Source organism: Peromyscus leucopus, chromosome 1 (assembly GCF_004664715.2).
Source record: "Peromyscus leucopus breed LL Stock chromosome 1, UCI_PerLeu_2.1, whole genome shotgun sequence".
NCBI classification, from domain to species: domain Eukaryota; kingdom Metazoa; phylum Chordata; class Mammalia; order Rodentia; family Cricetidae; genus Peromyscus; species Peromyscus leucopus.
The window spans coordinates 71,840,663-71,852,011 of record NC_051063.1 but is presented as its reverse complement, the minus strand read 5'-3'; the positions used below and the strand labels follow the sequence as shown (position 1 = coordinate 71,852,011).

The 11,349-nt window shown below is 55.1% G+C and overlaps 1 protein-coding gene across 5 annotated transcripts in view; it reads right to left on the bottom strand.

The window, feature by feature from the left end:
- Fam53b (family with sequence similarity 53 member B) overlaps window positions 1-11,349 on the bottom strand; it is a 119,487-nt gene continuing 108,138 nt past the window's right edge. For all 5 annotated transcript variants that reach the window (XM_028868579.2, XM_037209771.1, XM_037209764.1 and 2 more), the window contains one exon: window positions 1-4,606. In XM_028868579.2, coding sequence (XP_028724412.1) covers window positions 4,247-4,606 — 360 coding nt within the window. In that variant the 3' untranslated portion in view covers window positions 1-4,246. The remainder of the gene's footprint in view (window positions 4,607-11,349) is intronic.

Here is an 11,349-nt window from a genome sequence, read left to right as displayed (position 1 = left end):
AAAAAAAAAAAAAAAAAAAAAAAAAAGCAAAGCAGAAGAGTATTCCAGGATGTCACTTCCAGACTAGGACACTGGCCACAGCAGAGGGTCTAAGAGAACATTCCAAGGCCAGATAACATTGGGTGACAGAAATTAAATGCTCCCCACCGGGTCCTCAGGACTGCAGACACAGTGCATCGCCTGAGTTTTAGTGACCCAGGTCTTCAGTTTGGAGAGTCAGCTCAGGGCTGTGTGCCCATTCTGGGGTGAACTGTGTGTTCTAATGCCTCCACAGCTCAAGAATCAGAGTTCTGAACTGTACTGCCCTCCGTGGGGGCAGAGGCCCTGAGCTGATAGCTCAGCTGTACAGCCTTCAGTACTGCTCTGTGGAGGAGGAGGTTGGTGCCCAGGCCCTGTGGCTTCTTGGCGGCCTCCTCTCTCGCTCTCACCTCAGAAATAACAAGGCAGCCTGGCCCTCACGCCAGTGTAGGCCTCTGGCTCCTCCTTCGAGGCTGTGAGGGTGGCTGTGACTAGCCCTCTCTAGAAGTGGCTCCCAGTCACCCTGCACTGTACCCTCTTCCCAAGGCACGAGGACAGAAGTCCACCCTGTGGTCTTCCCAGTCCGGGGCCAACACTCTCATGGACAAGAGTGGGCAGGAGGGCTGCTGGTTCACTGCACCCAACAAAAACCACACAGCCATGCCCAGGCAGCCGGGGGTTGGACCAGGAAGCTTTATTTACACAGTAAAAGTAACAAGCGAATTCCTGAGACTACAGCGACCATAGCGTGAGGCAGTCACGGCCTGTGTGAGAGAGCAGGCAGCGGGGCGTGGCATTAGTGAGAAGACCCAGCACCGGCTGCCCACGGACTGCTGCCTTGGCGGGGGCCTGACTCACCACACCAGTCACCACACTACCTGAAACTGGACACCGCTGCCACCTGCCCGGGACAGTCTGTCCCCGACCCCTGGGCGTCCCTCGACGCCGGCAATGCGATTCATTTGCCAATGAGACTACGTTAGGAGGTCAGGCTATCCTACCTAGGCTACAGAAGCTCCATCAGTCTGCAATTGTAAAATGTTTCCCTCTAGAGGCCTGACCTGACCAGCAGCAGGGGTGTGGCAAGGGGACAGCATTGTGGGTGGCATGGGCAGAGGGTCCCTGAGCCCTGGCTCCTGGCTTACGTTTTAAGTGGCCATCATTCAAGTAATTTTAACCACGTCAGTGGAAATGGGGTGCAGGATCCAGGGGTAGTTCTAACTGCTGTGAACTTTGAATGAGCCCGAGAAAAAGTCTACCATCTATCTGCGTGGGAGACCCATCTGGAAACTGGGGGGGGGGGGGTTTCCCTGTTTAATATGGACCTTTCTTTTATTTAACTTTTTTTCTGCATACAAATTTAGAAAACTTTCCTACTACAAAAGAAAAAAAATTTAAGACTTTCTGAGAATGAAGGCCCATCTGCATGTGTGTGCAGAACAAGTTCCTTGGGCCTGTACATGAGGAAGCCCATGGGTGCTGACCGGGTCCTCCCTTCACCACCCATGAGTAAGGCAAGCGTGGGCAGTCATGTAAACTATCTAGGCTGCTACCCTGAACTCAGGTGGGGCGCCTGCAGAGGGCAACTCCTGTCAGTCCCGTGGCTTTTGGAGTGAGCGGGCGGGGATGCAGCGCAATGGATGGTCCCCTTCCCTAGTTGGCTCTGGTGGAGCCACAGCTTGCTCTGGACCTTTGGGCTCCCCGGGCAAGTGGGTGGCCAAGCATACTTTGGGGGATGGCACTCACAGGCAGGCTGATGAAGGGGGAGGCTTTTGCTGTTGCCCATCCTGAAGCCACAGTGCCGGGGGCTGAGCCAGAGGGAACCTCCCAAGGGAACCTTCCTCCAAGAGATCCAGGCCCAGAGGTGTGGGGGCCAGTGAATGGGGCAGATGCATGAGGCTGTCTGGGTAGCATGGCTGCTGAAAGACAAATGGGTACCTACCTTCTAGATGAGCCCTGCTTTGCTCGATTAAAAGAAGGGCGGAAAGCAAATGAAGATTCTTTCTCTAAGCGGAAAGGCTCCTGCCATCTTCCCTGGCTACTGTGCTGGGGGCTTGGACTGAGGCCTTAGTGGGACAGGGACAGTCCAGAGGGCCTGAGGAAGCTGGAAAGAGCCAATCCCTACCCTAGATTTGGTGCAGTTCCTCTGCCCAGGGACCAGTGCCCTAGAGGGAGGGAGGATGAAGGTGTCCTTCAGCCATCAGGCTTAAGGGAGACGGTCTCAAGACAAGTCATCCGTTCCAACAGCCTTGAGACACGCCTGCCACCAGGGGCCTCTGGTCCCAGCCCACAGGAGACAGCTGGCCAATGATCTAGGCTTTGGCCTTAGCAGGCTGTGTGAAAAGGACCGGAGAACCGGGTCCAGCCTCTGCCTTCCTTAGGAGGGGTGGCTTTAGGGACTGGGGGGTTACTCCAGATCCAGAACCTCTCCTTGTGGACTCCCTGGGGAACAGGGCACTGGTGTGTGTGCTTCCCACGCCCTCTCCACTACCTTCCTCCAGGTCTGCTCAGAGAACATAGGGGCTCCATGACCCACCAGGCAGGGCTCCCGCGTCATGCCTTTGCCAGCTTTCTACTTCGGCTTTCCAGTGCCCCCGAGTCCCACTGGTCCCCCACCTCCCCACCACCACAGGTACCCACCATGCTGCCCTGCCCAACCGGGGCTATAGAAGTGGAACTTTCCGGTACCCTTGGGTCTGATTTTAAAGAAACATTGCCTATACGTCACACATGCGCCTCCGTCCTTCCGGTGGATTGACAAATTAAAGTTTAGACAAAAGGTTCCCACCAAGGGCTTTCTTTAGGAGAAAGGTAACAACCATTTGGGCTCAACCCGTGGAGGATGGAACCACGGAGGACAGGCACAACAGAGTGACTACCAAAGGGCCCAGATCACATGTCCATGGACTCAAGAGAATGCACCAGTTATTTTTAGCCTTATGGGAAAACAAGCCACTTGTGTAAGCCAGCCCACTTGCTATTGTCTGCAGAAGGTGCCAAGTTTGCTAAAAGCCAGAGTCCCAGAGTGCACAGCCCTGTAGCATGTCTGCAGGGGAGACTGGGGGAGCTGCCTGGACAGATGCCCTCTGGGAACTACGCTGGGAGTGAGGAGCCGCGAGGGGGAGTGTGAGTCAAGCCATGCTGTGGCTGGGCCTGCAGAGAAGAGCCTCGGGGCTAGGCTCCCTTCAGGGGGCTGGGAGGGGGTGTCTTGAAGCCGATGGTGGTACACCCTCATTAAAGCCAGCGGTGTCTGTGAACAAGCAACAATGTGCTAGGAATGCTGGGGAGACCTGCGGGCCCCCAGCCTAGGTCGATACACAGAGATGCCTGCAAAGCGGCCAGCAGACATCCCTCTGCCCAGGAATGTACACAGGCCCGAGACTCCTGCACCTGCTTGTAGTTCCTGAGGACACTATGAAGAGGTCATCTTGTCACTGACATCTCTACGCTTGGCTGAATCCACCAAATTCAGCCCTCAGGGACTGGGGACAGTAGGAAGGCTGCCAGTGCCAGCCTTGCCAAGGCAGGCCTTGTGCTGGCAGAGGTGTGGGTGATTCTTGGTGCCATGGGAGAACTCATGGGCCCACCTTTCAGTCAGCACAACCACCAAATGCCTACCCAGTATGGATGGCTTCTGGTCATCCCTGGCCTATCCCCTAGTCCCGAAAAATGGGACACGGATTATCCCCAGAATCCCTGCATAGTGCCCCAAATGGATTAAGGCCACACGGTCTGGTGTCACTACAAGAGGCATCTCCCGAACCTTCCCAAGCCTGGGGCAGGGAGACCTGGGAGAGAAGGCACGGAGTAAACTAAGTAAGGGAGGCTTTGGGCAACTCCCCAGATGGAGCCTGAGTGAGGCCACAGCGGGCTCAGGCCCGGCACCCGACGTGAGGGGTGCAGCTGGCCCAGCCCTTACTGGAGAATGGCTACCCAGCACTCCGTGAGGAACAAAGAGGAGGAGACCAAACCAAAAACCTGTTCTTGGGCTACAGTAGTTCCATGGAACTGGTGGGAGGCCAGCTGTCGCTTGTGAGGTGTGGCCAAGTTGCCTTCACAAATTTGGGCACTGCGGGGTGACCGCTGCTCCCCGGGAAGTGGGTGGGCTCCCTTTTGGAAGCTTTTTCCAGACCCAGGAGCCAGGATCCCCCTTGGAGTGACCACCTAAGGCCCGGAGGAAGGCCCATCCCTGGCAAAGCCTCTGCCCCAGGCCTCGCCCACCGCCCCCTCAGTTCTTCTCTATCTGCTCAATGTCCAGCTCGCCGTCCAGAGAGCAGAGGCTGTTCGTGCAGGCTCCAAGGCCCTGCCAGGCTGGGGCCGGCTCCTCCTTCCTGCAGCAGTCCTCATCTAGACTGCAGCCATCCGACTCCTCACAGGACAGGTCCTCCTGGCAGGGGAAGTGATCATCGAAGGAATGGGGAACGGGCTCTGGAACTGGGGTCCCCGCAGGGGTCCTGCCCCCTGGGTTGGAGGCTGAGAGCAATGCCGTCCAGGATCGGGTACTGCTGACGAGGGCGAAGGGGCTCTGGGAGCTGTGGACTTCCACCCCCATGCTCAGGCAACTGAGGCTGCTGAAGGTCTGACAGTTCTGTGGAAGAAGAGATACGCTGGTCAGTGAAGGGGCCAGTCTCCTTCTGGAACCTCAGTCCAACCCCCACCCCCCACAAAGCCCCACAAAGCCTAGTTGGCACTTAATCTGCCAGGCTGTAGCAAGTCCACCAAGTGAGACTAATTCATGAAGAAGTACCCCTGGCTACTGAACACTGTGTTGCTAAAAGGTACGCAACTGCAGTCAGTCACTATATAAAGGGCAGAAATGTGATGAGGCCCCACTTGGGAGACAGGTCCATTTGTGACATGTCCACAAGACTCTCGGAAGGGTGGCCTGGCCACAGGGGGTCTGATCCTTGCTAAGGCCATTTCATTCCAGATGTCCCTCGTCTGGGATTGGTTCTAGGACCTCCTCCCTCTTCAGTGTGCAAATCCTTATATAAAAAAGTATGTGTGCAGTCGGCTCCAGGATTCCGACAATACCTGCTATGATGGAAATGCCCTGTCAGCAGCTGCTAATACTGCGTTATTCACACTTTCTGAGGCTTTTTGTCTGAGAAGACAGTTTCAGGTGTGTGTGAGGACAGAAACAAGATTTTTTTTTCTTGGTGGTGGTGCCTGAGGTTGGACCCAGAACCTCGCATGTACTAACTCTGCCCTCTATCACTGAACTACATCTCCAGCCCCGGCATGAATCCTCGCGGCTACACTGTATTAAACAGCCAGTGAGTGACCCAGATTCCACGTCCTTTCTGAGACACAAACCAGGGTGGTAGCGAGCTCGCTGACAGACACAATGCCACCTTTCTTATGTGAAGGGGGCCGCGTCATATGGAATCATCACCAGGCTACCCTGCTGCCGTAATTCCTACCCCACCCACTTCCCGTGACCGGAGTGAGGTGGGATGATGCTAGCGATCTTCATCTGATGTCCCAATTGGGTATTTGGAACCATCCAGGGATCTGGTTTAATATCAGTTCTGGGTTCCACCTGGTGCTGAAAATGCTTTATGTCTAGAGGGCAGTGGCTTTGATGCCCACTGATGTGCAGGAGGAGGTCAGGCTCTAGCGGACTCTAGCCGTCACCAGTTAGGGGCCTCCGAAGCCTCATCTGAGAGGTGTGGCAGACCCCACCCCACTGTTGAGCCTCTACTAGCCCCAGACAGGAAGTGTGGCTGCATAAGAGCTTCTCTCTGGCGGGGCACCAGGGGTAACTAAAGCTGGCATTCAAGTCAGTCCTGTTTTAACCACTGACCAGAGCGTCAGCCCGGACACTGCACGGTGGTGCCACCGAACAGTGCGAGATGTGGGTCTCCTAAGCAGATACGGACCGGGGCTGTGGCAGCGAGGGGCACTTTTGTCCTGCCTGGCATCCCTCAAAGGCCCTGCAGCAACCGGGGGAAGGAGGAGCCGGCTTTGGCTTCTCCCCAGGGCACAGGAACTTAATAGCGCCTGCTGCCTCGCACCAGTCGATGAAAGGCACAGACCTGTCCCGAGGGCCTCAATCCTTTCAAAGGCCCGAGTGTTGGTGTCTGCTGGCTGCCACAGCAAACAGGCTATTAGAACAGGCTCAACAGACAGAAGATGAAAGATGTCCTCTCTAGGGGAAAGTGGCTGTGCCCATCACAGGCACACACACTGTTCTGATATGCCACAAGAGACACCCTTCTGATGGGTTCACTTTTCTCGGGATCTTTCAATTAAAGAAGAAAGGAGAGGCTGACAAGATGGCTCAATGGATAAAGACACCTGCCACCAAGCTGATGACCTGAGTTCAATCTCCAGAACCCCCATGGTGGGAGGAGAACTGACTCCCAAAAGTTGTCCTCTGATTCCCACAACTTACCACAGAGCATCCCCACCCCCAACCCCTCTGCCATGTGCCCAAGAAATAAATACCAAGAAATAACAGAGAAAGGAACCAGCTGAGGTGCTGAGAGGCTCAGCTCTGGGTTTCAGGAAAAAAGGCTGGGCCACCATCTGGTCCTGAGATAGAGGCCCAGGCCAGAAGACCCCACAGCCAGCTGTGAAGACGCTGCCGATGCTGGGATTAGATGTTTGATGTAGGCCCACGGTCACAGAATGCATTCCTTCCTGAACACAGCAGTATTTGGATGTGCCTCAGGGGGTCCTTCTGCCTCTCAGGCCACTGGCCTGAGCGGAGTGAGACAGAGCAGGACACAAGAGAAGGAGGGCGCTGCGTTGTTCTCTGTGAGCTGGAGCGTGAACAAAGGCCTTGGGGTAGACCCCAACAGAAATGCTCCCTGAACAGTGCTCCACAACTGTGCTCTCCTCCTCACCTTGCTGGAGCCATCCTGTCTCATCTAGATCTTGCCCAGTAGATGATCTAAGGTACAGCTAATAGGTCCCAACTTTGTGGCCAATGTAACAGCATATGTGGTCAGACTGTGTGTCCCAAATTTATGTCGATGCCCAAAGGATTAACAAGTGGGGTCACTGGGGTGTGCTTAGGTCATGGGGGTGGAGCCCTCGTTGAGTTGAGGGTCAGTGACGTAAGGATTGAGGAAGCACGTACGTCTCCCCCTTCATCATGTATGAATGATGATGAGAAGGCATCACCTGTGGGGCAGCAATCCCTAGCAGTTGTGGCCCCTTTAGTGCGGAGATGATGATCTATCTCCCCGGCCCCTAGAGCCAAAGTCCACTCGGATGTTCCTAAGTTACTGGCTCTAAGGGCTTGCTGCTACATGAAGAGACTAGCGGTTATGTTACGCATGGGACATAGCCCGTAGTAGGGTGCTGGGGACCCATTTGCTGGACCTAAAAAGTGCCAAGGTCCCACAGGCGATTTCAGGAGCAGAGTCAGCCTCAAATGGCATCACAGCTTCAGCAAAGATACCTCAACCCCTGAATGTTGGTCTGGCTGTTAAAAATGGGTGGCCAAGGGCACCCTGGGGCCACCCCTCTCCAACCGTCTGTAATAACTGAGACTTTCTTGCTTCATAGCAGGGTGGGAGGCTACATGGTCTGGGTGGTGCATCTAGTCCCAGGCAAACCACAGACCGCCACAGGAATCCCCAGTATTCCTCAGAGTCATCTATGTGTCCCCTCCCTGCCAACCCAGTGCCACTTGGAAAACTCTGAGGACTCAAAATTCAGTCATTTGGCCACTGTCAAAAATAAGAGCCAGCACTGAATGCTCCATCTGGTGGCATGTCCCACCTGCCAGGGAATAATGAGGCTGCCACAGTGAGGAGTTAGAGTTCTGTCCAGAATCCTACCCCTGGTAAGCCTACCCAGGCGGAGGGAGACACAGAGTTGAGCCATGCTCGGGACCACTGTATCCTCAGCATGCCTGCCTGCCCTCTCGCAGCAGCAGTTCAGGCTGCTCCCATGAAGACTGAGCGCTGCATGGGACTGTTGGTAGCCTGGAGGCCTGTGTACCCTCAAGAAGGTCTGGGGAAAGCACAGAATGGTGGAGTTCAAAGTACCACGTGAACCTATCATTCCAAGTTGCAATTGCTACCCTAGGACATACTCTGGCTCACCCAACAACTTCTGCTCCCCAGGCCCATGGACGGGCCTCCCACTTCTTACAGGCCTGCTCAGCCAACAAGCTCAGTGGGAACTGTCCTTAGGGCCTCAGGCTGATGACCAGAGACACTGAGCCCACTCTTAGAGTCCACGAGGACTATAGAACAAAACCATGCCCGGGGAGCTTTTCTACCAAACCAAGCAGACCTCAGCTCTGGCCAGCCACAACAGAGGCCACTGACCATGCTGTAGTTCTAGCCTGGGTCTCTGGCTCAGGCCCCAGCCCCAGCCTCCTTGGGCCTGCCAGCCAGAAAACAGTGCTATCTCTTCTCCCAGCTGCAGGGCCTTTCTCTGCACAGACTTGTTCCAGGATCTTCCTTCTGGGTAGAAGGCTCAGGGCTGGGCAGTGATGAGAGCGGCTTGCTCCTGGGGTCCCTGTTTTCCTGGTATAAGCTGAATCCCAATCCCGAGGGAAACACGTCAACCCAACATACCCTAGGCTCCTGTTGCCTGGACAGGGCGACCGCTCTGCCAAGCCCTGTGCCAGATCAGCTTGTTCCCTTCTCCAGGTGCTATGGGCCAACATGTCAAGCATGACGAGGGGACCCCAGAAAGATCTTCTAAGCTACCAAACCATCTGTTTCCTCCGCCGTGACACGGAAGGCTGAGTAAGGCCTGAGCAGAGCAGATGACAGCAAAGCCCCCAGGGAATACTGCCTGGGTGCCAAGGGCCCCAAGCTTATAAGCCCTGTCCCTCATACTTAGAAGTGGGCATCTGGGGACACAGACAGGCCAGCTGGTGGGGGGGGGGTGTCTGCCTAAGAACAGATGGCACAGCATCCTTCTCACCCTGTTGCAGGCTTCAGAGGAGGAGTTGAGGCAACCTAGATTCTAGAGCTCTGGGGTTCTCCGGTGCCCTGTGGCCTTGCTTCCTGGCTCCTCACCTGGCAAATGCATTGCTGTTTTAATCTAGCTGTGTCAGCGGGATATTTTAAGGACTGCAGAGGCAAGCGGAGGAAGACTGGGGGCGGGGGTGGGCTGCTGATGTCCCACCTAGTTCCCCTGGCCCACAAAAGCACCTACTCGCCATGGCTTGGCTGCTCCTTGCTCACAGCTGCCCCTTTCAGAGCCCGGGGGCTAAGAAGCCTGGAGGACAGCTTCCTCACAGGGGCAGCCCAGCTCAGGATGGACTGTCACAGGGGAAAGAAGGACTCTCCTGCAACCAGTGGGTGACGTCTCCAGGGCTAGCCATGCTACCTGAGCCCTAGGCAGAGGGCCAGCTCCCGTGCTGCCTCTATCCCCAGCCTTTTCGAGTCTTGTCAGCCTCCCTGCCCTCCACCACGGTTTCTTCCCTCCCTCCATCAACCACCTGCTTAAGAATCCCCAACTCAGGCTCTGCTTCTTGGAACTAAAACACGGTACCCGAGATCCGGCATGTGTGACCACAGGGTCTGCCACACATCTGCTCCTTAGTGCACTCCTCCCCAGGAGCCCCTCCTCTGTTCCTTCCAGAGCAGGAATGCCACGCCCTAAGCTGTTGCAGCTGCTGGGCCCTCAGCACCACCACCTTGAGTCGGCCTGGGAGCCAAGGCTGCTGGAGACACCACCCCTGGAGCAGCCAGTGTTCCGGGCACGGCTGGTGCGTGGGGATGTCAGGGTCTGGCAGCAATCGGCTCTGCTCACCACGTGCGAGCACGCTTTCTCCTGGACCCCCCCGAAAGCCGTGTTGCGGGCTGGGGAGATGGCTCCGTCACTACAATGCTTGCTGCACACGCACAAGGACCTGAGTTGGAGCTCCACAATCCCTGCTTCTTGGTTTTGTGTTTGTGGAAGCCGGGTGTTGTGGTGCAGGCTTGTAATCCCAGAGCGAGTGACCACGGACAGGCAGGCCCTTAGAGCCTGCTGGCGACCCAGCATGACCTACTCAGAGAGAGGCCTTGTCAGGAGGCAAGGACGGGGGCTAGAAAGATGGACCAGTGGTTGAGAGCAGCTGCCTCTCTTGGAGAGGACTAGGTTTGATTCCAAGTACTCCCATGTCAGTTCACAAAACCACCTGCATCTCCAGTTCTAGATCTGATGCCCTTCTCAGGCCCCCACAAGCTGTTGCACGTATGTGGTGCACACAGATTCATGAAAGCATGCATACATATGCAAAAGAATGAATAAATGAATAAGCAGGTGGATAGCAACTGAGGAACACTTCCCAAGGTTAAGCTCTGGCTTCCATGCAAGTGTACACACATACACACATCTGAACACACTCACACACATATACACATGTACATATACAAGCACATAAGTGAAGATTAAAAAGAAAAAAAAACCCAAACATTATAGCCCTCTCTATGTTATAGGTCTTAGAACCACCTCAAATCCTGCTAAGACACCAGAACAACAAGGCCAGTCTGTGAGGCCAGGTGGGCAGCTGGCTCCAGTTGGCTTGCATAAGGCTAAGCCCTCAGATCTGCCTGAGTGGAGGCACTTCCTCCCCAAGCAGACACTTGCACAACAGAACTGTACAAGGTTCTAGAAACAATAGACCACGAGACAAATTCCCTACGTCTCCTTTGTGTCGGGGCTGACAAAGCATGCAGTTTCCCTGGGTTTGGTTTTGATTTGTTTATTTATTTATTTTGAGAAAGAATCTCACTGTGTAGCTCTTGCTAGCCTCAAACTCCTGCCTCCTGAGTGCTGGGATTAAAGGCCACCACACCTGGTTTTTTGACACATCCTCTTCAGCAGGGTCAACAAGACTGTGCTCAACCTACTTCCCTGTAGTGCTTTGGGCCTTTTTGAGCCCAGATGGCCTCCTTACTCTCAGGAATGTGGGAACTGCTGACTGGAAGACCTGGGTGGGAAGCCAGGACGCCAAGGACTGAGAATAGGAACTGAAATGAGGTGGTCCTCGAGGGCCCTGACAGCCCTGCTGATTTGGCACCAGACTCTGGGCTCTTCCCAGATCACAGGTTCCAGAAGCCAACAGACTGATGGGCGCAGTAAATACCTGTTGTGTGGAAGCCAGGCCTATCACTGGGGAAGTTCTCTCCTTCCTTCCTGGGCCACTGCTTCCCCAGTGTCCCTCCCTCTTCAGGAGCCAGCAAATGCTCTGCAAGAATCTGGCTCATGCTAGGGGATTGTGGCACCTCTCCCAGGAGCTACGCCAATGGGTGACAGACTATAGGTAAGACTTACTCTAAGTAAGTCTCTTCTTACTAACAAGGGAACAAAGACCAAGAGACATGATGTGCTTCAAAACTCTGGCAACTGCCTCTAGGCCAGAAAGGC